This window comes from Apostichopus japonicus, chromosome 12, assembly GCF_037975245.1.
Source record: "Apostichopus japonicus isolate 1M-3 chromosome 12, ASM3797524v1, whole genome shotgun sequence".
Lineage (NCBI taxonomy): Eukaryota > Metazoa > Echinodermata > Holothuroidea > Aspidochirotida > Stichopodidae > Apostichopus > Apostichopus japonicus.
The window spans coordinates 27702211-27729385 of record NC_092572.1 but is presented as its reverse complement, the minus strand read 5'-3'; the positions used below and the strand labels follow the sequence as shown (position 1 = coordinate 27729385).

General features: G+C 34.8%; 1 protein-coding gene across 3 annotated transcripts in view; it reads left to right on the top strand.

The window, feature by feature from the left end:
* Positions 1 to 26757, top strand: part of LOC139977172 (uncharacterized) — a 67909-nt gene extending 41152 nt beyond the window's left edge. For all 3 annotated transcript variants that reach the window (XM_071986400.1, XM_071986403.1, XM_071986401.1), the window contains 14 exons: positions 729 to 961; positions 1685 to 1822; positions 4724 to 4861; positions 5921 to 6034; positions 8765 to 8914; positions 12117 to 12236; positions 12790 to 12900; positions 14564 to 14822; positions 16837 to 16912; positions 17441 to 17608; positions 17985 to 18136; positions 19218 to 19349; positions 20712 to 20822; positions 21804 to 26757. In XM_071986400.1, the coding sequence (XP_071842501.1) occupies positions 729 to 961; positions 1685 to 1822; positions 4724 to 4861; positions 5921 to 6034; positions 8765 to 8914; positions 12117 to 12236; positions 12790 to 12900; positions 14564 to 14822; positions 16837 to 16859 (1286 nt within the window). In that variant the 3' untranslated portion in view covers positions 16860 to 16912; positions 17441 to 17608; positions 17985 to 18136; ... (1 more) ...; positions 20712 to 20822; positions 21804 to 26757. The remainder of the gene's footprint in view (positions 1 to 728; positions 962 to 1684; positions 1823 to 4723; positions 4862 to 5920; positions 6035 to 8764; positions 8915 to 12116; positions 12237 to 12789; positions 12901 to 14563; positions 14823 to 16836; positions 16913 to 17440; positions 17609 to 17984; positions 18137 to 19217; positions 19350 to 20711; positions 20823 to 21803) is intronic.
* Positions 26758 to 27175: the final 418 nt, after the last annotated feature.

The window sequence follows — 27175 nt, the reverse complement described above, 5'->3', positions numbered from 1 at the left end:
TCTTTGACGACTGTCTTAATGTAAATATGAATCAAACTTTTAGCACTCTCACTTCATAAGGTGGGATCTGTTAGTCTACATAAACTACTACCAACTTTGCAACGTTAACATTAAAATGAGAAGTGCTTGCACAGAATAATATGGAAGTGTTACACAAAAGTAGGTGTGTGTGGGAAGGGGATTGAAGGAGAAAGGGTTGCTTTTTTATGGCATTTTCCAGGAGTAACTATGACACTATATGAGTGGAGTACTCAAATAATACAAGCAAGAAATGTTTTGCCAGGTACCTCTCAGATAACGGAAATTACACTTTGCAGACATTAAAAGTTGCACAACTACACTCCACTTATACTCTAGGCATTAGAGACGTCGAATTATTTTTCAAAGTTGTTACTTAAGACAAGAGTGTATTTCTTACCACTCTGGTCGCCATAACGAGTCTCAGTTGTGAAAAGTTCTCATACTCTTTCGAAAATGTGGGTAAAATCAAATTCAGTTTCAAAGGCGAATGCACAATGTTTGTATGAAGTCGTACAAATGATATGGCTTTTTGTTGCACGACGCAAAGCGCCTTCACTATGTAAAGGCTTCACGGCCTAAACACACGGCGATGCACTGTGATAGCATTCCTCCTAGTTCAACTTCTATGGTGATATGACATCTTGAAAAGAAACAGAAGAAAATGATAGTACCAACTTTCTGATTCAGCAATTGTTTTACTTTTGTAGGGACTCAGCCGAAGTGGAGACCAAAACAAAATGCTTTGTATCAAATGAATGAAACAAACTGTGTAATCTGGGTTGAAAGCTTTTCATGGGAGACATGTCAGATTGATGATAGAGATGTTGAATTTAAGAAGATCCAGGTCTATGCTGCTTGTAGCCAGCTACCTGTAGATCCGCATGCCAACTTGTTACATATGGAACTTGGATACTATATTGACTTACCAGGTAAAAAAGAGGTGAGTTACATGAAATAATTGTCATCATCAAGATAAACTTTGAGCTCATCATTTTGTTAACTAACAATGTATGGTGTAGGGATAGTAAGGACATCGATGTTCTTTTAAAGAACATGGTGATGATGATCTCACTGTTTTTGCTCAGTGGTTTAGTTGTAGTCTTCAACTATGTGATTTCATAAATGTTTTGACCAGATGCTAACAGCAATAGAAAGAACTGTAATTGTAAAAGTCAGAAGTCAAACTGCTTGAAGATAGCAAAAATTTCCCTGAGATTTTGATAAGTAACCGTCGTCTGCAATAAACATGCACACATATTTAGTAAATGGCCATGCTAGTATTTCGAACTAAGGGGGATTGTTGACCATGTCCTATTTTATATTTGTCTATGGTTATTGATTGAATTGCATGTTTGATAGATACATCTGAGAGGTTGGCATGCTAATGTGATAGAGATTGTTAATAAATTCCTAATTCTTACATGTTACAATTTTCCCCAAGATCTTGGAAATAGTCCCTGGTCCAAGTAAAACTCATCCTTGACTAGCAATGATACACAAACAATGATAAACATTTATCCAGCTCATTGTGTAGGAATGTAATGAAAAAGAAATAGATCCCATTAGCACCATATCTAGACATTCAGATTGTAATGTAATTTCACATGCATATCCTGCTTGTCTATATGAGTTTTTCAGTACTTTGTTTGATTTTTCCTTCAAGATAATTGAGAAGAATGATATGAAAATCTTGCAAGAAAAACCATTCCCCTTTTTTAAAGAGGGACAATATCCTTTGAAGATATTACTTGAAAAGATACGGCCAGAGTCTTGGAAATGCACTGAAGACACAAACCCAAAGGTAAATAGGTTCTTGTCGGACATTATAAGAATCATATGTAGTGGTAGCATTAGTTAACACTATAAGCATGTTCGTAAGTATTAATAAATATGAAGAGATCGTTGGAACATTTGTAAGAAAGATGTTTTAGCACCTTAACCTGTGCTTTATTTTATCGTTCGGTGATATTGTACGGTATTGTAAGTGAACATTTCAGTCATTCATCCAGAACATGTGCATACAAATTCATCTGGCACGTTCGCATGCTTGTTGGCACTTCGATTTCACGTTATTTGTCCTACTTTGATTCAGTAATTGTTTAATATTAAGACCTATGTAACTACACCCTCGACTAGAATGTAGGAGAGCCCCGTTGAACTTGCTGATATAGGAACATGTATGTTAATTATGGTAGCATCGGTCACTTGTTTACCTGTATCTAAATGTTCTAACATAAATCAAAATATCAAAATTGGTTGTCATTTTAATGTATAATGAGGTTATGGGTTAAACGTAAACATCTTTACATTGCAATAATTCTGCAATGTTATTTAAAGTTAGATTGCAACCAAACTTGGCATACAGTTGTTGGTTAATAACTGGTACATGTAGACCTAATTTTTTGGGGACAATCTGGACCCAAACATATTCCTGCCCCATTTATGGGCTGAGTGGGCCCACATTTTGTTTCCACCGCAAATGCATTTGGGAAAAATTCTTTGGGCCCAATTTTGTGGGCCCAGTATTTTTGGGTCCACCATATTTACATTGCATTAACTTCGCAACCACAGGACTGATTGTAGCCAAACTTGGTATACAGTAGTTGGTTAATAGTGGGTATACGTAGGCCCAAATCTGTTGGAGCTATCTGGGCCCAAACAACTGTGTGCCTATTCTTGCAACGGGTGGGCTCAATTTATTTCCACCTCAAATGCATATATAAAATTTGGGCCAACATGTTTTGGGGTACAATTTTTGGGGGCAGGATATTTTGAAGTCACTTTGTTTGGCCCTAATATTTGGGACCATTTAAGTGCACAATTTTGTTTTTTGGGAGGGACCAACATTGCAATAACTCCTCAACCCTAAATCACATTATATCCAAACTTGAAATACAGTTATTGGTTAATAGCTGGTACATGTGGGTATAAATATTATGATATGGCTGATGACATACAACACTTTCATATTCCACTGAGCAAGGAACCATAGTGTGTGTTAGGCTCTTGTTCTATATTTAATTTAACCATAGTTGTTGGTCTTGAGGAAGAGAAGCATACATAAAGTGCATTTACACGACACGAATTTCCTCACGATTTGTTGTGCACGATAGCCGTGCGCGACAAAATCGTGGCGTGTGAATAGACTTTTCGTAGAAACTGAATCGTGAGCAACTTGAAGCGCAAAGTTGAGCATATTACAAGAAGCCCTGAATCGAAATCGGTTGTCTTGAGTCGTGCACGATTGATCACGTACAGAGAAATTGTTCCAATTGATCAACTTTTAGTTTACACGACACCATTGTCGTATGCGATAAATATGTGCATTTGATGTTATATGGTTGTGGCAGGGAATTCTTGGGGGTACAGGTGCCAGAAGCAAAGGCATCTTTTATCCATATCAAAATATTGCAATTTGCCAGCTCACTAAAATACAAAATACTGTAGAGAGAAAGGAAATAATTCATCTCCAAGTTTATATGTCCTAATGAGAAATTGTAACTGATATTGCATAATAGCATTAAGTCATATGATCTTTTTAACCCAATCAGCATCCAAGATTTCACTTTCTGCTACAGGTGATAGATACTTCAGAAAATCTGGCAGACGGATAACAAGTGTACGCCAGCAAACCAATAGGCATAGGGGTTCCTTACATTTTTTGAGAACATTTATTCAAGGGTTACTTTAGAGACAATGTTTATTCACAAGGTTTCACACTGCAAATGCATGGCGACCTCAAATAAGATTTGACCTAACAAAAAGGGTTCTTATACTTAATAAGGTGGATCCAAATATGAAATAATTTTAGACCACCTTGTAATTTTAAAATGATTGCCTTCGAAGAGGTCACATACATAGCCTCATGAACATAAGGATTAACATAAAGAAGAAAGAAATGAAAGCGTTTCAAAGCAATATAACTGGGATCATCATTCGCATTTTTTCCCTGTCAAAATGTCACAATTAAAAGAATTTTACCCACACTGACTATTACAGTATATAATTTACAGTTATATACAACTTGACCGTAAACAAAATTACATTCCCAGATAACTGAAAACAGTCCACACACAAACTGTGAAACGAACATTCAAAATAATGACTTTGAAATAATTGCAACCATACAATGAATCACTTGAACAGTGACCATCCACGCGCAATTCTCTTTTTTAAGTTTGTGAGAATGATCAAGCATAAAACTTAAAACCTAATTTTGTTATCTTGGTCACAAGTAATCTTAATAGAAGTTAAGAATATTCCTGACTCTCTTCAGCTCATCGTCTTTAGTCGCACATTTATTCACGTCCTTGAGTCGCTAAATTCAGCCATTTTGTAGTCACTGGTCGCTGAACCATCCGGTGGAATTCGTGACAGAAGTTGAACAGTGCTCAACTTTGCTCGACAACTTAAAATCTTAAAATGTCGCGCGACAAATGTTAAGAGAGATTCCATTCACACGCTGCGATCAAGTCTTACGCGGAATTAAAGAAATCATGGACGATTTTGTCGTGGACGAATTCCTTACGACAAGAGTAGCCGTTTACACTTACCGACAAAATTGTAGACGATTTTGTCTTGTCGTGTAAACGCGCCTTTAAAGTTTGTTTTAGAGCTTTGTCAGTCTTGGTATTGCATGTAATATACCCTAAAATATGAAACATGCACTTGGTAGAAACATATCAATTTTCCTTTGTCGCAGGAAATTTCATTCAGGAAAATAGCGATGCCTATAGAAGATTCGTGCCCGTTTTCCTTTGATAAAGTTAGAGAAGAAGATTGTACGTTTTACTTCAAAGCTACTCAGGAGGAAACAATAGAATTGCGAGTCCCATACAAGGTTTGTAAATAGTTATGTAACCTTCATTTGTCCTTATCCATTTCAGCATGCTGCTTATTTGACCATTGGTATAACTTACGTAACTCTTGTCACCTCGAGGATAATTTGCATGAAACTTTTTTGTCATTCTTATGTAATTTAACCAATACATCAATGTTTTCATGCAATGAAAGTTTGCACTTTTGATAACATAGAGCTGTTTTAGGCTGCATTTGCCCAAAATAAATAAATGTCTCAAATTATACATTACCAAAAGTAATATTACTCACATCATACCACAACCACACTTGACTCCAACACTAAGTTACAGTAGAGCCGTCAGCCTAGACTTTAGCCCACTGTTAGTAATTTTCAAGAGATGTAATGATCATTCCTAATCTATCCTGTTTGGCCGTGGCAGTTAACCTTTTATATTTCCAGTATGTCTCTCTGTTTAAATGTAATGACTGTCCTTTAATCTTTACATACATTCTTGCTTTTGTCCCTGGATGTTTAATTGTGGGCTAACATTGAAATAAAATGTTGCAAATATGCTTTGTGTGTTTAAAGTAGTCTGGACTGTTTCTCCAACTGCTAGATTGTGGGGGCATCTGTTTTTATCAGAGGTGCCATTTTAATAGGTTTTCAGCAGAATGACCCCTACAACTTTTTAATAGTTACTATTAATTCTAAGCGGACCAGGCATTTTACACAAGTGAATTTTGTAAAGTGCTTTTCATCCTAGATGTCAATATTTTGTAAATATACCCCTAACAATTGTGTGTGACTCAATACAACACACTTGATTGCAGTAAGTGTTGGTAGCATCCCACTCAGGCAGTTCTGTACAGTTAGTGAATGTCCAACCCTCGAAGAACAGACACAAAGAATCTACACCTGCAGACACAGATACCTCTATGATGGTAACATTCAGTCTATTTATTATTTAAAAGTATATTTCATAAAATAATGTTTGGTATGAGATGCCTTAAAAACAAATAATATATCAGACTCTCATACACTTTCTTCGAAAACTTTAGTAATCTTATCATAAACAACTTAACTCATATCTCATTGCAGAGACTGGTAGCACCCCACTCAGACAGTTCTTCACTATCACTGACAAGGGATGTCCAACGTTCACAGCAGACAATATGTTATGAATCTTCACAAATAACAGACGCCGCTTTGAGGGTAAAGTTGGAGCAGTAAAACATTTTTTTCTATTGCAGCTACTGTAGTTTGTAACATGCATACATGAATGTGTATCAGGGCAATCAGTTTGTGTGGCTTTTTTCTCATAAAATACTGAAAATACATTATACTCAGTTACAGGAGTTGTCATTACAACGGGGCCCTAAATGGAGACATGATAAATCTTTGAAGTTATTCTCAGTAAGCATACAATCCTTATAATTCGTTACAGATTTGGTCAGAAAAAATTCCAACAAATTGGAAAGTTGTAGGTCGCAATCTTGGAATAGAGGAGTCAAAGTTTAACAATCATGTTAGAGATTTTACCAACGAGGGACACAAGGAAATTGTTTATAAGATGTTGTTGAGAAGGAAGTATTTTCATGATTGATATTGAAAATGTAATTTGCAATTTGCCTCTAAGAAGGAAGCGTGGTCCATTCGTTGAAGGCGGTAGGCTATCAGTTAACAAATCTGTTAAATTAACAATAAATTACTGAATGCAAATATGAAAGAGAAACTCTGTGTTGAAATTGACATAAATTTACAGTCGTGCCATAGTTTTTATTATTGTCATTAAGATGTGGTTAAATAAAATCTTGATGGTGAGATAAAAGGAATGAAACCAGCAGAAACAATAATGGTTGAATTACAGGAGGGGTTAATTTAGTGAACAAACTGCCAGAAAAAAACACTCTGCTATTTATTGTTAACTTAGCAATGAGAGGAATTGTATGAAAAGCATGTATAATGTACTGGTAACTTTGTATTCAGAGTGAGAACTGAGCGGAACCTAAAAATTGAAACAATTAGATGAAGTTTTGTAATTTTCAAAGATGGAATAAAAAGGTCAAAAAGGTCTTACACAGTTATGATGATCAGAAAAAGACATAAAAATATATGAAAATGTTGAGTTTCATATTGTAAACTTGAAACTGTGTCCTACTTGTTCCTTGCCAGTGACCAGATCGAATCTATGTGATGGAATTGGGTCTTTGTTATGCTGTCATATGATATATTCTCCTAGTTGCTGAAAATGTCAATTTTTTGTCACCTGTGACTTGAATCAGACTCGACTCACATTTTTCTTGACCTGTTGATGTGACTTGACAACAGATGAACAGTGACTTGATATAACTTGACTTGCTTGTACAATGACTTGTGACTTGATTTGAATTGAATGGAATTTTTAATGGAAATTATTAGAGTAGACACTACAAATTTGTTATAAAATTGGAAGCAAATACTCTGCCCATTTGATAAAAGAGTAGTCACTTTCTTTGTTCTTACACAAACATTGTACTTACAAAAGGAAGACACATGTAATGTATTGCAGAAGTGGCTAAAAATTGAGCATTTTAAACTGTTTTCTTGGCATATCCTAACTTGCTGGATTCTGGTGTAGACTATGAATTTAGTATGGTATTTTTCTTCAGAAAACTCGGCATTGACACCCGCATATCATCTGGGAAACCTTTACTACACCAAAGTTATTTTGAGAACGAATATTTTGCAGCTGATGATATTGCATCATTAATATTTTAATATAACAATGTTCCATATGTCTTAAGCAGGACATGTTTTCATTATTCATCGTCTGTTATCTCTAATGAGCTATTTTATGTACTGTAAGCATTCATATCAATGAGTTTATTTTGAGGGGGTGGGATTGAGTAGGGTGGGGCATGAAGTATGTAAACTGTTTAAGTATCCTACTAATACGAGGAGTGAGAAATATAGTTGCTGAGTTTATTCAATACTGGGTTGATTGCTATAAGTGTTGATATAAAAATGTTGGTACATAGGCAGGGGTCAATCACATATGCCTCTGGGGGCGGGGTCTTAAAAATAAATTCAACTCTCCCTCCCCAACCATAGCACACTGGCAGTAACAATATTACAAGAAATCCCTATGGTCATATACATGTGACCTACATGTACAGTCCAACCTGAACAGTTGAAAATTTCAAAACAGCAAAATAGATACAATGTTGTGCTTTTTACCAAACATTTCTCCTCCACGTATACCGCCTCACTATGACAATACAACTAACAACCCAGCCCCTGTACACTAATTAGTAGCTTTATTCAGTGAAGATATTGTGGATATTGTATTGTCATGTTACAGGATATATATATATATATATATATATACAAATATATATGTATATACATATATATATATATATATATATATATATATATATATATATATATATATATATATATGTATATATATATATATATATATATATATATATATATATATATATATATATATATATACTAGCATCACTTCACAAAAGTAACCTGTGGGCCCTTAACTATCGATATATTGTAATGCTTATACCTAAGTATGACTATATAAGTTGCTTTTATATTTGACTTGTAACTTGAATTGAACTGAGGAACATTGAATTTTGACTTAATTTGACTTGTAATAAAATCAAATGACTTGTGATAGACTTGACCTACTGAAATAACATTTACATATGAATTGACTAAAGAAACATTAATTAGTGACTTGATTTGACTTGCAATTATGTCAATGACCTGTGATAGACTTGACCTAATGAAATAAACTTTATCTGTGACTTGACTTTAGAAGCATTGACTGGTGTATTTATGTGACCAAAGTATGACTTTTTTGCAACACTGGATCAAAAAAATTAAAGTTCAAAGTCTATGTTTAACATATTTATTAATATTTTTCTTGTTTTCTGATGTTAGGATGGAGAGGAAGATTCTGCAGCTAGCAGTTCTGATAAATTAGAAGCTGCAGGACTATCTCAGTCACAGAAGAGGTCTGGTGATGAGAGTCTAACTGTCAAACAACCCCTAGAAAACATTGATTCAGAAGTCAGAACAGAATGTCTCAGGGTAATAATTTACATAAGATTCTGTTGTCTTCGCAAACAGTCTTTCAGAGTATATTACACAAATTGGTGCTTTACAGTTTGTGCATGCTGGCCCTTAACCGTTACTCAAAATCCATATATTGCCCAATGATGGCAATTTGTATAGGGGCCCATATCTGTGCCATATATGGAATTTATATCTGGCCATAACAAGAATTGGGCAGATATAACTTGATATAAGATAAAGGCCATATCTGCCTCAGGTAAAACTTTATATGGGTCACTTTTTATCTGGACCAGATATGGCTCATATATGCCACATTGCCCTTGGCAAATCCATTACTGTCCCATATTATGATAATTCCAGATTGAACCAGTTAAAAAAATGGCTACATCTGTGCCAGAACTTCATCTGGCGATGCAAAGAAATATAATTTGAAACCAAATAAAGGCAATATATGGCGCAGATAAAGCAACTCTTTATTTACTGCTTAATTATCTGGCCATTAATTACATTTCTTGTTTGATCCATCAGCAGGTATTTTGTTTTTTTTTGTTTCACCTTACCCACTGTATGTCCAAGCCTTTACAAATAAAAAAAACTAATACTAAATTCAAACGGTTATTAAGGCAATTTGACCGTCAGAACAAAAATACATGGTTAAGAGAATAAAATATTCTGGCATGATAAAATGTTCCACGAATAAAATGGCACTTGAAAGCCTGCTTCATGACAAAATGCCCATCACTCTGCCGTCTCTAGGCTGTCTTCGGTGTCTCTGCAAGGTCTGCTAGTTCTTTCATCGACACAAGTCTCAAAATAATGACGAAGACATATAAAGTTGGGATTACTTTATTTCCAGCACATTCCAAACCCAATTGTATACATAACTTTTTGTGACACACAGTTTTATTTGTGACTCACAATGCTTCCAACTTGAAAGAGATTTCAAAATCATTTCAAATTGTGTCTGAAAAAACCATCTCCAGACAATTAGACCAAAAAAGCAAGGCTTAATTGGAGGTAAAGATCAACTTATCTTGGACTTAAGAATCTGCAGTATTGGACTCAAACATATCACTCAAAAAGCTCCTTTCTGTTACCTAATCCGACTGATATGGTCATAAAATGACCGCTGCTCAAAAATTAGCCTACACGCTCTGACAGCTATTTTACTTGTACGTGAGTCTTTGTGTATACACTGTATTGTAAAAGTATACTTAAAAATAATACTTTTGAGTTCTTTATTCTTCTGTGGCCCTGTAGAGGTTGATACTAAATTGCATTGTGCTATTCCTCTATTTAATATATTTGTTTTAGTAAATAAGTTCCAGGAGGGCGATATATGTTCCATTCAGTATCGAAGTTCAGTCCCAAAATATGTTGTTTCCATCCGTTCATATATTTAAAAAAAAAATTCTTCTATACTTCTGATTGTTCAGTTCACTATAGAATCCTTTGCCAATGTCCTGACATCAATAAGTTATTTTCTACGAATCTCCATCACCTTTCCTCAATGTACCAATCCTTTCTATTAAATTTCCTTCTGCTCTCTACTCATACCATGTGTACTGTGTATCTCACTCCCAGAGTAACAATACACATATGTCCTTTGTTCAAAGCAGGCTTCACACTTAATTACCCTCTGAGTCATCCTTTTTCCATCTAAGATCCTGTGGTTGCCTAGCAACCCAGATAGATCAAGTAGCCAATTTATACCCCCTTTGACTTAGTGTGCACTGTAAGTGCTTTACCATTGAAATATGTACAGTACCACAATATGGGGCAATGTAAATTTCTATGAGAATACACTATGTAAGAGCACAGAGTCTTACATGTATGTCCAGTTATATCTGGCTTTATATGGCCATATCAAACTTGATATATCTGGATTACAATTATATCAAGATATGTCTGGCTTTATATAGCCATATCAAACTTTATTTGGATATCTGGCTTACAATTATATCAAGATATATCTGGCTTTATATGGCCAGATAAAATTTTATCTGCATATCTGGATCAACTCCATATCCAGTTATATCTGGCTGTATATGGCCATATCAAACTTGAAATGGATATCTGGATTACAATTATATCAAGATATATCTGGCTTTATATGGCCATATCAAACTTGATATGGATATCTGGCTTACAATTATATCAAGATATATCTGGCTTTATATGGCCATATCAAACTTGATATGGATATCTGGCTTACAATTGTATCAAGATATATCTGGCTTTATATGGCCATATCAAACTTTATCTATCCAGATATAGCCAGATATCAAACCAGATATGGAATTTGAGTAAGGGAAGGCATACGTATGTAAAGGTTCAAGCTCTGTGGTTCCCTGTATATATAACATCATGATTTATCTCTTCTAAAAATGCTTGCCATCTAGTACTGGTACTATTTTATGATACCTGAGTTTAATGAGGTATGTTCTTGCTGCAGTTAGTTTCATTAATGATACTGAATTATTTCAATTGTAGGGGGAGGGGTGGATTTATATTGCTTACGCGGGGCGCATTGTACATACGATAGAATAAACTAGTTTTAAGAATATTATGAATCAAAATTATTTATTGAGGCCCTTAACACGGCATGAATCTTACGTCACATATACCTGCTTTTATGCATCACCCAACAATGGAAAAGAAAGGTCCAGAACAAGTTACCCGTGAAACTTAATCCTTATTCAAAACAAAATGTCATTTAAGTTGGTCACTACGGAAGTCCATTGTCCATGCGCATCATGTAATTGACAGCCCCTCTCATTAAATTTGAGTCTAGCTGAGAGCTGATCACTTACGTGTAATTAAGCTGAAGAAGTGAACAATAGCCTTGCAAGCGCACGCCGTCATAACGGCGATACGATTTGGCAATGGTCCCTTATTAAATTTATTTCCCCAAGATTTATGTTGATCAAATAGTTCCAATATATTTAATAGATATTAACATGTTCATATGGGTCCTTTATTCCCTCGGAGACTAAATTCGTTGGAAATGCACATTGCACATAAATGACCATCATTTATATCCCCCCCCCCCCTCACCATGGAGTCCCATGAACATTTTGTACATTAACTCCTGTGGTATACAATCTTTAAACATGGCGCCTAATAGAGAACTGTCATAAGTTGTATATGTTTAACTAATATTCAGTGCTGCATAGACTATCATAATGTGTGTTCATTTCAACATATTTAATTGCAGGACGTGGAAGCATCATCCCCCTCAGACAGTTCTGAGCCATCGAAGTCAGTCAATGTGCCGCACTCAGAGAAGAGATGTATTGATGAATCTACAGCTGAAGTCAAAGATGTTCCTTTGATGGTAGAGCTCATTCTATTTGTCAATTAAGACTATTTACCAATATGTTGATAAGAACAGGGCTGCGTATATGAGTACACCTACCTATGCTAGATCAGGGATGTGTATGAGTACACAAACCTATGCTAGAACAGGGCTGATTATGAAAACTCATAACTATGCTAGGACAGGGCTGATTATGAGTATACATAACTATGTTAGAACAGGGCTGAGTATGAGAACACATATCTATTCTAGAACAGGGCTGAGTATGAGTTCACATTACTGTGCTAAAATATGAGTGTGAGTATGAACTCACTACAAGTCTGGTCCAAAGTAGTTAGGTTGAATTTGATATGACAGAGATATTACAATAATGACATGTAGGAATTCAAGTGGTTATTTACATGGAAATACAAAATTATGCTGGAAAATTCCTTTACATATAATGACTACATACTCAGTGACATGATATACAAAAATAATGTTCCATCAACCAGCTAAACATTTGCCCTAAATATGAATCATATGAGCTTTCTGGTTCTCAACTATCTCCTTTTCCATTTCTTTCTCACAGAATCCTTATATGCCATCTCATCAAGCAACTAGAGGAGAAGCTGAAGGAAACCCAGCAGGAGCTGAAGCAATGACAAAAGATAGCGAAGAAGTAACAAATGAAACTTTGCAGGTAAGTATTAGTGAGTGAAAACTTCCAAGTATGATTCATGACTTTTGACCAATATCTCTCTAAATGATTTCTGACTGATACATACTGGTTCCTAAATTGAAAGAGTCGTGACTGATAACTTGCTTTCTTCACTACGTGATTTGAGGCCGACATTTAGACATTACCGAAAGTTATAATTACTAAATTCGGTTTGCTTGTTATTCCCAATTTAACATTAAAAAACATCCCACACATTATCAAAAGTATACATAAATAATTGCCTTATATGCTTCCTATTGTTTTAAGAAGTAATATCATGCAAATTAAATAGTAGGTGAGGCATATTGTAAAAATATTACCATGGCAACATTGTTATTATTCATATTTGGCATGTTTGTATTGTTAACAAGTGTGTATGTGTTTGTATTAAATATTAAATTGTTGAAATGAAATCAGTTATGCAAATGGTAGATGGGATTTGATGCTACTTTTTATCTCAGTACTTGACATATTGTGACGCTTACTGGCAACATGCATCTTTGCTTCTGCTGCCAGATTGGAAAACTCTTCTGAAATTTTATCAGTAGGTAGTACATGAAATTGTTTGAAAAGCTATTTATTTTTGTAGCCAAAAATAATTTCAGAGACCAATTTTGAGGTATTTTGCCTTATTTGCCTGAAACACTCACATAAGGTTACACCAAAATGTCAACCACAGTATTACATGGTTGCTGATCTCAGCATAGTATTGAAGGTGTAAAGAAGGACGTTGTGCATCTATCGTATTATCAATTACCATGTGCAGTGCTGCAGGAGCCACTGACATACTTAACTGAACAATAATGTAACAGACTGTGCTAATGTGACAGTGGTATTGGTAGCTTGTAAGTATCTGATATATTCCGTACCTGGCATTAAAGGCTTCATTTTACCATGGAACTGCAACGGTCTAGACAGCTTGGATTGTACTCTTGAAAACAAGAATGTTGCTTGAGTTTGTTGTCCCACAAAACATATAACACAATAGTGGAATCATAGCATGTTTCACAGTTATGCGAGGAACTTTGTTCGGTTTGTTGGGATTGACTTTAATGTTGCAATGGCGTTATCTACATGAATCTGTGATATTTGTAATCGGTTATGCAACGTATGCTCTGTGTGGAAAATGTCTGTCAACCAAAATGAATTAAATAATTTCCACCTGAAATACCTTGACAATACCTGTCTTTACAGATATACTAAAAAACGTCAAAGTATCAACTACAAGCACATTGGTAGTATAGAGATTCTGCAGCATTTTCTGCATTCTTACAGTTTGCTGTGTTAACCCTTAATCTGAGTTTTTCACCTTTTTTCCATTAAACACCTGTGTGCATTTTTTTGGGCAAATCTGTGTCTATTTGTGTCAAAGTCACATTTTTCGCACATAATTGCTGCTGTTTCCATGGATAATGAAAGCTTTTGTCAAGCAAATTTATGAATTGGTGGGGCAAAATGAAACGATAACACTAGCCCTCTAACTGTCTAGTACACACCTAAATTTCATTAAAAGTATATGATATGAGCATTTGCCTCATTACTGTTTTAGTTTTTGACCGTCCACTGAGTTAATAATATGGACTACCTCAGTCTATTGGAATCCTGAGATAGCATCAGAATGATGAAACATTTTGGTTATTTCAAGGACTTGTCAGAAAACCTTTCCAAAGAATGGCGGCATGTGGGAAGAAAACTGAAGCTTACAGAGACAGATCTTCGCAACATAGAGGCAGATAACAAAATTAATGGGCAAAAGGAAGTGGTTTACCAGATGTTGCTACTATGGAAACGGAAACGTGGGATGAAAGCAACAAACAAAACACTGAGAGACGCTCTAAAAGCAGCTGGACTAATGGACCTGCACGATAATTTTCTTATATGGGGAAAATTTGGAACAACTTCAGGTAAGTCAAAGACAACAAAACATGATTTCATTAAAGGAGATTATGTATTTCTTGCTTTGTACTTACACTAAACAGATTTTACATTCCATTGCCAAATACAATATGAAAGGGATATTAGCCTGTAGAAAGAAAAATTAACATTATTTATGGAAAACCTACTTATTCTACAATAGAGTTAATGTAAGTCTAGAAGCAATTTTGCATGGAAGTATGAGCAGCAAAGCAATCTGAAGATTGACATTTAGCAAGCAGCTGTAAAGAACATTAAGCTGTAAACGTTTACTCCTTAAAGCGCTATGTTAAAACTGTGCGAAGAAATCATACAAAATCCATATGCAAGTTATCCTCCTTGAAAGGAGCATTTCTATGATAAAGCCTACAACATGTTTTATGTCATGAATACCGTTAAAAAAATTGTCAGAGAAACGATTTTGTAATCGTTTAGGATGGATATTTCAAATATACTTGGAACTGTGGAGAACGTGACGTCATCTTTGCAAATGCAGATTGCGATAACCCACGGTCCATACAGTTCCTACAGTAATCATAACAAAAAACACGTTTGAATAGAGTTTAATTTCTTTCTTTAATTTCCTGTAAAATTTCTTTTAAATTACATATGTTTTAAAGAAAATCGTTGAGCCGTCATATTTGTAGTGCATCAATGGTTTCGTAATTTTTGTGTAACACGAGGTAAGTTTTAACAACAGACTCTTCGTTGTTTATATTGCGCTGTCCAGCTCCAATTCGGAGCATGTTCGCGTTTACACTAATCGGACAGTTCTGTGAAGCTTAAGCTTCTCGGTACTACATTCTGCTCTGACATCGATTCCGCCAAATTTCATCTTTCGATATTCCAAATACTTTTCAAGCTTCCTTTTACTGTAAAGTTGATCTGTGAATCTTGTTTCAGCAATTTCAGGAACGGTTTATGAACTGTGATTTGAGTGTGAGAGTGTATTATGATCAACGCTTTATGTACGTACCAACTGGTCATGGTAGGCTGTATATGTACGTTCGCGATGTGTACGTAATATATAGGCAATCACCTGTGCGTGTACAAGCGAGAGTGTATTTGCTGCGGAAATGTGAGTGCTAACTTCAAGTCGCTCGTTTTGTCTATTTGACTGCACTACGTCATTCACCTAATTGATGCCCTCGAACAAACGGTGATTTTGGTGAGAAACTGGTGAATTTGAAAGCCTTTTACAAGAAGAAAACGTCGAATGGGGACAATTTACACATGGTTAGAAAGAGAAAAATTAGACTTATGAGGACAATGTATCCTAATCTTCCACTGACTATGTTACAGAACGTAGATATTTTTGTAACAGAAGAAATATCAATTTAGTTCTCCAAATTCATGACTTCTATCAACAATGCATTGAAAGAGGTTTAAGATTGTTCTGTGAATTGTAACAATAATCATGTAAACATCTATATGCAAATGTGATATTCCGCAGTATTCTGATATATTCATTTGGTCTCACTATTTGTATAGTGGTGTGTCCATCGTTGAGGAGAGTCTCATAACCTACTACTTATAAATAGCAACTATCAGTCTATAGAGACATCCCTACACAGTAGAAAGAAAATCTACTAAGAATTTGCTGTATGTGTTTGTCTTATTATATAATAATAATAATATAATAATAATATTATATAACTTATAATATGGCAAACCATGTTTGGTACAATCATGATTTGAAGAGTATATGTGAAATGTTAATCATAGTAAACTTTAATGATTTGACAGTATAGAGAATGAAGTCATCATGTCCATTCAAATGAAGATGCAATTTTTTAGGTCAAATTATACATCGAAAGATGAACTTAGTCGCTGCCTTATCATAGTACAATGAAAATTCAGCAGACATTTCAAATGCATCAAATTTGAAAGAGCAATCTCAAATTGTAAACATTAGTCATGAATTTGAAATGCAAGCAAGAAAGATAATGGCAAAATTCTTACCTAAGCTGAACGCTCTAAAGTTTACAATTTCTTTTTCCATAGTTGGAGGCACTGCCATAGAGTGATGAGCAGAGCCAAACAAAATTCAGTGACTTTGTAGAAGTACTTTTAATGCCAGGTAAGTGAGATCATTTAATATATTAAACAATATTTGTCCATCATGCAGACTCTTTCACTCTCATGATCTCAGCAATTATAATAGACTATGTATTGTACTTTTAACATTAAAATTCTGTATCTTTTTAGTATTAATTTTGTCATAAACTGCATAATGAATTACAATCTAGTATAGTGTGTACAGCCATTTGCCGAATGTTGGAAAACAGGCTTCTCTCAAAAGTTTCACAAGTTTCCTTTCAATTGTCATTGATTATTAGATAATAGGTTACTATTATAATAACAGTTATCCATACTGCAGTTTCCTTAAATAAAATAACACTAATACGATTCTTTGTGTTGTGGGAGGATTTAAACTTTGATTTCCACTTTCCAATGACCAGGCAATCGGTTTACATTTCTGTATGATCTAATTTAAAAACACTTTTCTGAATCTTTCAATCTACTTCAGAGGTCATTCTATCAGTAAATACAGGTAACAACCCTGCTCATTTATATTCGTGCTATTGCCATATCTTGCATCTTGCAGATGACTGTGGAGGATATGTCTGATATCCAGTCAGACTATTCTGTTCGTCGGAAGGAAGTGATTCTACAAATGCGTACTACATGAAGCAAGAATGTGGCAATTGGTCAACTTGTGGAATTCTCCACAAAAATCAAGGAGTCTGTTAGAACTTGTGTTGGGAAATGTTAGGTATGTTAATCATTTCAACTCTCATAATCTATATTTGGGCTGTGAGCTAAGAGTTCTTGAATTTCCTTAAAATGAATGAAATATTATTGAACTAATTATTCTGTGATATAGAAAGAAACATCTGTCAAGTTACTGATTTATAAAAAATTGAAAACAATGCAAATAATTTACTTTATTAACTATGAAGAAAGCAATGCAAATATTAAATAATGGCTTTTAATTCCGAACATTTGCAGAAAAATGTCTTTAAATATGCATTTCAGCTTTATTAATAATATTCATAACATATGCTGCATCGATTTAAAGTGAAAAATCATCATTTGTATTTACATATCATAGTAGCTGACTCCATCTACGTACATTGTCTCTTCCTTAGATCTACAGCTCATATGAACATAACACTGGCTTTGTCATAGTTTATAGAGTCAGTATAACTGGATATGAGAAAAGAGAAGCAACAGTACCATGATGAAAATAAGAAGTCAGTGATACTTCAAAACATGTGCCTGTACATCAGCATATCATATGGTATGTGATAAATCCATAAAATTAAGAAATGTCATTTGTCACATATTACAGTAGTTCTCTTGGTGAACTCTGTGTATGGTACTAGTGGAGAAGTGTAAGTTAAGAAGTTTCTAACATTATCAGTGACTGCTTGTAAGTTGCTACGTAATCGGCCGCTTATGGAGTTACTTTTGACATTGTATATTGCAGCATCTAGTGTGTATTAGTCAATCTCAAAATCATGAAATTAGTACAAATATAACAGCCAAGATTCACACTTGATACTCTGTCAGTAGGCTATATAAGTAGACCCCAGTTACAGAATGTCAGTAACTTGTGACATTTGAATGGCAGCATGTAGTGTGTATTAGTCAATCTCAAAATCATGAAATTAGTACAAATATAACAAACTTGATCAAGATTCACACTTGATAGTCTGTCAGTAGGCTATATCAGTAGACCCCATTTACAGAATGTCAGTAACTTGTGACATTTGAATGGCAGCATCTAGCGTGTATTAGTCAATCTCAAATTCATGAAATTAGTACAAATATAACATTCAAGATTCACACTTGATAGTCTGTCAGTAAGCTATATAAGTAGACCCCAGTTACAGAATGTCAGTAACTTGTGACATTTGAATGGCAGCATCTAGCGTGTATTAGTCAATCTCAAATTCATGAAATTAGTACAAATAGAACAGTCAAGATTCACACTTGATAGTCTGTCAGTAGGCTATATAAGTAGACCCAGTTACAGAATGTCAGTAACTTGTGACATTTGAATGGCAGCATGTAGTGTGTATTAGTCAATCTCAAAATCATGAAATTAGTACAAATATAACAGTCAAGATTCACACTTGATAGTCTGTCAGTAGGCTATATTAGTAGACCCCAGTTACAGAATGTCAGTAACTTGTGTCATTTGAATGGCAGCATTTAGTGTGTATTAGTCAATCTCAAATTCATGAAATTAGAACCAATATAAGAGTAAAGATTAACAATTGATGCGTCAGTAGGCTTTTTAAGTAGACCACAGTTACATGATAATAGTTATTTTAACATTCCTGCTATACTCAGCATGTTCTTTATTTTCTTTGTAGATATTCTTGGTATGCTCTTCTACCATCATCATCTGTATGATGGTTGTTAACATCTGCCCTAGACTGTGTATGTGTTCACATTACAGTCATATCCCAGCAGGACAGGAAAGAAGATATCCATTCAGTTATCTGGTACGTAATATATACATTTTGTTACTCTGCTTATATGGGAACTAATGTTTAATTAAATTATACAACAATTCAAGTCAAGAGGTTTACTGTTTTTTGAGATATGTTGAATAGTGTGATGGTAAATATTTTTACTTGGCCAGGAGCGTACTTATTGCAATTTCTTCACTTGGGTATGCCTTTCCAGAAGATACCAAGTGTGCTCTCATAAGAAAATATTATAAATTGAGTGACAATCATTCTGATCACTAGATGGAGTTTAGTGATGCTTTGAGTGTCTTCACTGAAAGTCTTTCTTCAAAGTAGTCATGTATAGATTTGGTTGAACATCCTCAGTTTCAGTGATGGTATTATGTATTCCGTGCCATTATAACATGTCTATACATGTAATGTATAGGGAGATGAGATATCGTACTTAACCCATGAGAAATAAGAGGAAGTGTGGAGGAGATAAGATCTGCAACTCCAGGATTTGCCATCTTGTTTTACTTACAATAGTGGCATGCATGACGAATGTAAAAGATGTAAATTACACAACTTTTTAAAAAATAAACCTGTATACGCTACATCAAATGGGTAGAATGAAGACTGTGACTCTGTAGTGAAGCTAATATGATGAACCTACTGAACCAATGTGTTCCATTGAATGTGCTTAAATATATTTACATAAGCTTTGCTCAATGTACAGCATTAAAAAAAGGTATAAATGCGTGCATGATTGTGTGTAGGAATCATTGGATTGTAAATATTACAACTAAAAAACTTTATTGTGGATGAATTCATAATTGGTAAGTAGATCTTGTGAACATCAAAACAGATTCCACTGAGGGACACAAGGAGACTGTTTATCAGATGCTACAGACAAGGAAACAGGGACATGGGAGTAAATCAACATACAGGGTATTAGGAGGCGCTCTAAATGCAGCTGGCTGTAGAGACCTGCAGGAGGAAGTGCTTAAGCAAGGTTTATATTAGATGTAATAATTTAAATACCCCAAAGGAATTAGCTACCATATAACATATATCCTCAGTGGATGTGAAGTGACATGAGATTAATAATAATCTACCTTACATTCATTGACAGGCACAATGAATATTCATAGCGAGTAATTGCCAGCAATTACTGTATCAGTTAATGCTGGTTAAAAGGAATATTAAAAACAAAAACTACTTTCTGCTACAGCTACTGACTTAACCCCTTTAAACGATCTGTGTATAATGTGCCATTTTTTCTCATTAACATTCATAACATAATTATGATATACTTTCATTGTAATGAGCTACCATCATAGTTACAGCTATGATTATGCATTCTGTTTTCTTGTCCTTATGTTTACATCATTTACATCATTGATCATTCCATAGCTCTCGAGCAAGTATGACCAAATCAGAGATCCAAAATAGAACGATACCGTGATGGAGAACAGATGTCAGTAATACTTTGAGTTGTATTCCTGTTCATCAGCATATCGTATGGTATGTTATATATTCATAGTTTTGTCAGTCTCAAGTCAGTCAGAAATACCAAGTCAAAAGTCAAGATTGATTGATCGTGTGTGTAGTGATGTGATTTAGTTTGGGCTGTACGAAGGTAGGGAAAACATTTGTGGGAAAACCGATATCATTGTGGAAATATATTTAAGATTGAATAAGGGTAGGGAAAACGAACAGTAACTTTTGACAGATAAAGAACCAAATTTGGAAAATAAACAAGAGACCATGGCATTGAAAGCTTGGGCAGATTGGGTACCCCAGATCTGGCACCAAACTCCCCAGGGAACAGCCTTCCAAACTAGAGCCCACCAGGTGTCTGCTGTCTTCCACAGAGGGGTTAAACTTGAAAACACTCCAGCCACCGAGGACCCTAAACTAGTGGACTTCCCTGGCTTTTATTGAGCATCTTCTCTATATCAGAAAGTCTACAATGACAAAATAAATATATAATTATGAATTCAAGAATCAGGATATAGAAACAGAATTGGTAATCTGTATCTACCTGACATATAGGTCATATCCTGAACTAAAATCTTTTTCCAGGATAGTTTGATAAATAAGTTGGAAATCCATCATTGGAATGATGGCGTCATACTTTCTATTCTTTCTTCAAATTTCAAATATAATGTTGATATAGTTCAATATAATTGAGTTTGGTTGCAATAGCTGTACTACATAACCAACCTGAGATAAAAAAGGATCGTTTTCTTTGCAGCGAAGCTCTGATGATGGACCAACCGTCATCATTGTTATTATAAATTTGTAGTTTAATCTTACAAATTAAATGTGTTTATCTTAGCCTATCTTAATAAATGTTGTACAATGTACTAGATGTATAATTCAAGATAGAATTGAATAATAACTAAATGAAAACTCAAACCAAACTGACAACAAACTTAAAAATTAATCAATTTGAAATGAATGAGTTTTGTTATAAACTGGTTTCTTCTTTTCCATATATAGCTTGAATTCGATACAATCAGGAGAGCAACATGTCAACTTGAAGGCCAAACCATCCAACAGACCTATAATTTCTAAAGTTTTGCTCCAAGGATGCTCTTTTAGGGATTGAGACAGTTATGACATCAGAATTGTAAGTCATGGACTCGGTGATCTATCACAGTCCTGAAAATTAACTTAATACCCAAAGTTGTTGTAATGTTAAGGTCACTTAGAGAAAGTGTGTATATACTGTTCGCTTAAAGCTATCTTTATACATGCTATGAAGAAGAAGCAAAATATTGTAGCAAAGGTACAGACTTTGAATCTAAAGGAAAGGACTTCAAGTGGCCATTTTGTCACCAATTAATTTATGCCTGAGAATTAATTCAAGGGGCACAATGTGAACTGACTGGGCTGGGGGTACCAAATTTAATACAACATCTGTGGCAATAGAGTACTTCTTCTTTGAAGGAACCAGCTTCTGCTATGTTGACCAAAAGTTATTGTCAGGAAAACGCATCTACATAAAGCTGCTATCTGAATAGGGGATAAAGCGACGTTAGTATAACCACAGGGCAACTACCCAGGCTCTCATCTGAAGGAGATATCAGGAAGTTTGACATCAGACCGGTCTAAAGACCTACTCTAACTGCAGGTATGACAAATGTAAGTTATGTAATGTATGTTGTAGAAACTGGTAGAGATCACTGACTTCATTAACATCACCGGAAAATCACCAGCATTTGTAGCAAATATATACTGCAGTACTACTGAATGTACAAAAAAGTATATGTTACAGTTACAATGACTAAATAGGGGAGAAGAAGGACTATGACTTTAATACAGTATAATTACCACAATAGCAATCAGTTCAGCAAAGGAGATAATGAAGGCATGTTGGTAACACGACAAGAACACTGGGAATTTGGTTGTTGTCATATACACAATGCGATCAACTAGGAGTTTAATAACACATCATTTGTCCATAATAGAATTTCTCTGTTAAATCGGGTAATATATTTTTTATATATATTTTTAATTCAATGTGTCAATTTGCCAGTGTTGCCTCTTAAATACTATCAGAGAGTTTTCCATTCCAATTTATGTAACGTACGTAGCTCACGGTTGTCAGTATCATATAAACAAGTAAGTGCAAGTGGTAATTGCAAGATGGTAATGTATTCCTTTACAGAGTAAGTCTGATGAGAGAAAAGAACATTCAGAGTTCATGTTATCTATTGTGTACTATATTAATGTAATGGTTGATAACATGTTGTAAAGTAAAATTCAGTAGAACTATGAATTATCTAACATTTCACAGAATGCACTTCAAAGAACATTGCAAAGACCATTGATGGTTACAGGGTGTGTTTATTATCACTGTGAAGCATATATTAATACATATGGTGTATAACATGGATTGTCCTTACACTGTTTTTATTTGCAAGCACATTCTACCCAGTAGACCTACTATTTGTCAATAGCTTCCAGTTACAATCCAATAATCCCATCTTTAGCTATTGGGAATGTTATGGTGTAAAGAAGCGAGTTCTTTGTTCCTACATCTTAGGTTTACATTAATAATGATAGCCTAATTATGTTCATATTGTAATATTCAGTATAACATGTCTACAATAGTATACCTGTTCGATTTAAACACACACATTGTGTCACACTGTAACCGAATTGCAAATGGAAGATATTTTACACCTTCGTGGGTTTCATATTCTTCGTTTTGTTGTAATTTGTAAATTGTAGTGACGGGCAACTGTGTGTGCTACCTTGCTTGTAAACACGATTAGACTGGATGGCCTCAAAATTTTCTTGTTGATAATCTTTGTTGATGTCAAGCATTTTGTTTCTGGTGGAGGTGACAGGTCATATGGAGTCAGTAAACTTTGTAAATTGTAAATACCATACATTAAGATACAACTTTGGATGAATGTCATATTTAGTGTTTATTCGCTCTATGATTAATTAGATGAACCTCTATTGTTATCATTGGATGTCAACTTTCACTTGAGGTCAGCAGAGATCAGAAGCTAAACATCTTGAAAACACGATATCTCAAGAAGGCAATATTGAATGAATCTCATATTTAGAATGTTGATACTCTTTATTCAAGAAACCTATTTTTCAAAGGTCATTTCAGGTCAGCAGAGGCAAATATATGAAGAACTTGTAAAGAGGATATATCAAGAATTTAACTTAAGAAGAATTTCATATTTTAATACTTAGCTGCTCCATTATGAGAACTATGTTGTCCTTATTGGTGGACGAAGGTAATTTGATTTCATGAAACTGAAATGAATGTATACATGATGTCACAAGCGATGAATCTCGGACATATTTCTTATTTGGTTTGTGGAGGCTCTATTTTACATAAATGAACCCTATCATTTTCCTTTTTTAGTTATCTTACTTTTAGTCCCACTGCCTCATTGCTATTAATAAAATAATGTATGTTATGTGACTTAATGATAGATATAAACGAGATGAAATGTCACTTGATTTTATCACACGGCTAGGTTTGATGAAAACACTGTAAAACTTATATCTGCTTTAGCAAACATAAGATTAATCCCGTAACCCATATGAGGAACCCTCATCATAGGTACCAACATTATTGTCTGTAGCTTAATTAGCATTGTTGATGAAGCTTGTGCCATAACAATCATGTCTTTATATCTTTCTGTCAACATCAGTGCTAATGTTATTTGCAAACAATCATATTGATCAATCCTGACGAAGGTTCTCCAAGTTTCTTTCTTTGTAAGTGGCCTTATTAATCTGTCAAAAATAAATCGAGGTTCATTTGTGGTCGAGACAGGTCCAAATATGAACTGCTTTATAACATCTCGTCCAAGGGTCTTAATTTCTTCCAGGTGGACATTTCTGGCCATGGCTGATTGGAAAGGGGCACCAATGTACCATTTATGCCGAGCTTGTTCACATTGATGGGCAAACCAAGTGAATTAAATATTTCAGTTAGTAGAGGGCACCAAATAAAGTACATCAAATTGGTCGCAAGTAACCTTGAGTTTGATGATATGTAAAACAACGTTGATTAAGATAATACATGCCATTGGTTCCGCTCTCAACCAGATCTTTGTACTCGAACTCCCATTAACAGTACTCAATACGGTCAAGGAATATCACAGTGTTACATCATAATGATTTACTCTGCCAATCACAATGGTTGGAAATGGTTTTACTGCTGGGTGATAAGGTCAAGGGTTATAACAGTGTTTGGTAATATTGTGTATTAATATGGTTGAAGTCTATTTGGATATGTGACTCAATTGATAACTGCTTGGAGTTTACAACAAAAGCAATACTTTAGATATAGTCTTCCAGTCACAATAGGTTTTGTTTGATGGAACGTTTGCCTTGTTTCAGTAATGAGTGGGAAATGGGGTCAAAGGTTGTTTCAGTTCAAGGCAGAGTTGTGTTTTTCTTCCAATGTTATGAACATGGACGTTACTCGCAATCTCAATAATTTGGAAGAGGACAAAAGTAGGACAAGCAGCGATATATAAACGTGACTTATTCCTTGCTAAGCACTCAGCAACATTGAATGTTGTATTTCATGCTGTAGTAACTATGAACCATAATAGAAGGTGAAAGTCACTTTACAAAAGTCAAATTAACTGCTTTGCAACATCGCCGATGTTATAGTAGAAATCAATGGTTCCATTAAAAATAAAAAAGCATAATCTCTTGTAGGCAAGCTATCTCTTGTCAGAAACCTTTAGATTTTAAATAAAAGATGACGCTAATTGCACGACCGAAACCACTGAACTGCATTGTTTGCGTATCTGTTTAATGAGGTTTGCTAAGTTTTTCTAAAGATTTTTCCGAGAATTTAATATTGAATATAGCAAATGCTACTTTCTGGTTAAAGTCTTGGGTGTATGTTATGTAACTTTATAACTTTATATGTGTTCATGTACTCAGGTTAACAAAATAAACAAATGGATTAGAGAGAAAAGCCTGTGAAATCATGTACAATGGTTTGAAAACTACTTGTAAGTAAACCCACCCTAGTAAGAGCTCTCTTGCATTTTATGAGGTTATAGGTCCTTCAAGGTCATTGTAACTCAAGGCGTGAGTCTATTATATAGTAAAGCGTGAATGAACTTCGTACATTGTATGTTGATCCACCTTAGTATGTGAAAACTCTTTCATTTTCTGGTAAAACTTCATTTGACGCACATAGAAGTGAAAGTGTGAAAGATCGTGTACATTGTTACATATTTAGTACATAGATCCACCTTAATGAATAAGAGGACTTTATTGCTTTGTGGATATGAATGGTCTTTTTCAGTCGTCATAGTTCAGTCTCAAAACCCTGCAAACTTAATAACAACAGACAGTGTCACTTGAATGACCATACGTATGACGTTACGTTGTAGATCCACCGTCTTGAGTTGCGTTGTAATTGCAGGTCAAGGGGCATTTCAGTCAGCAGAGGTCAACAAGTGAAAGTCTTTTAATTAATAACTGATATCGTAAGGTATCCATGTCTACCATACGCTATATGTAGCGCCAATTTTAAGTACAATAAATCCCGAAGTGAAGGTGATATGTTGTCTTTAAATCCATCATCAACTCTACAAGATATTTTCGATGTTCATTTTTATTTGCATAAACCTCGTATGCATTACAACCGTAATGGTTCAGTACAAGAACGGTTATCGTTTATGCTTTTTGTTGGTTTGTTGGAGAGATATTTGATCTGAGAATGGAGATGAAATTCCCTCAAACTTTAGGATAGCTCCAAAGGTAAAAGTTGGATGAACGTCAATGCTTGAGATGTAATTTCACAAGAACCTTAAGTGGAAAATCCAACCTCCTGCAGATCGTGTTTGAATAAAATATGACTTAAAGAAATACAAACTCGGTTTTACTTTTTTGTTGCGTACTAAAGATTTATTGTATAATACAGTATTTGCCCCCCCCCCCTTACAAACAATATGCAATAGACATATAACAATAATTAGTCACATTTTGAGCAACAAGGACGGTGGTGGGGGTGGGGTGGGGTGTATCAATCAATTATAGGAGAACCAAAGGTGGAAAAGATAGGGGTGTGGTCAATGTTTGACCGCCTTCTTTCTTCAACGTCCGCCATCCCTTCCGTAGCTCGCATCATGCCATCCATACTGGTCCCGTCCCTTCCGTATAATCGTCCCCTTCGAATACAGGTTATCGTGACTAGGTATAAGCAGGGAGTTGTTATGGTAAGCTGCCCAACAAAACCCAAAAAGGGTAATATAATAAAGGTGCTGTATACAGTTAATACAAACAAAATGGGAACATAAATAGATCTATTCCCATTCCTCTTACTTGTATTTTGTTACCCATTGGAATCAAAAGGGCCTACACGTATA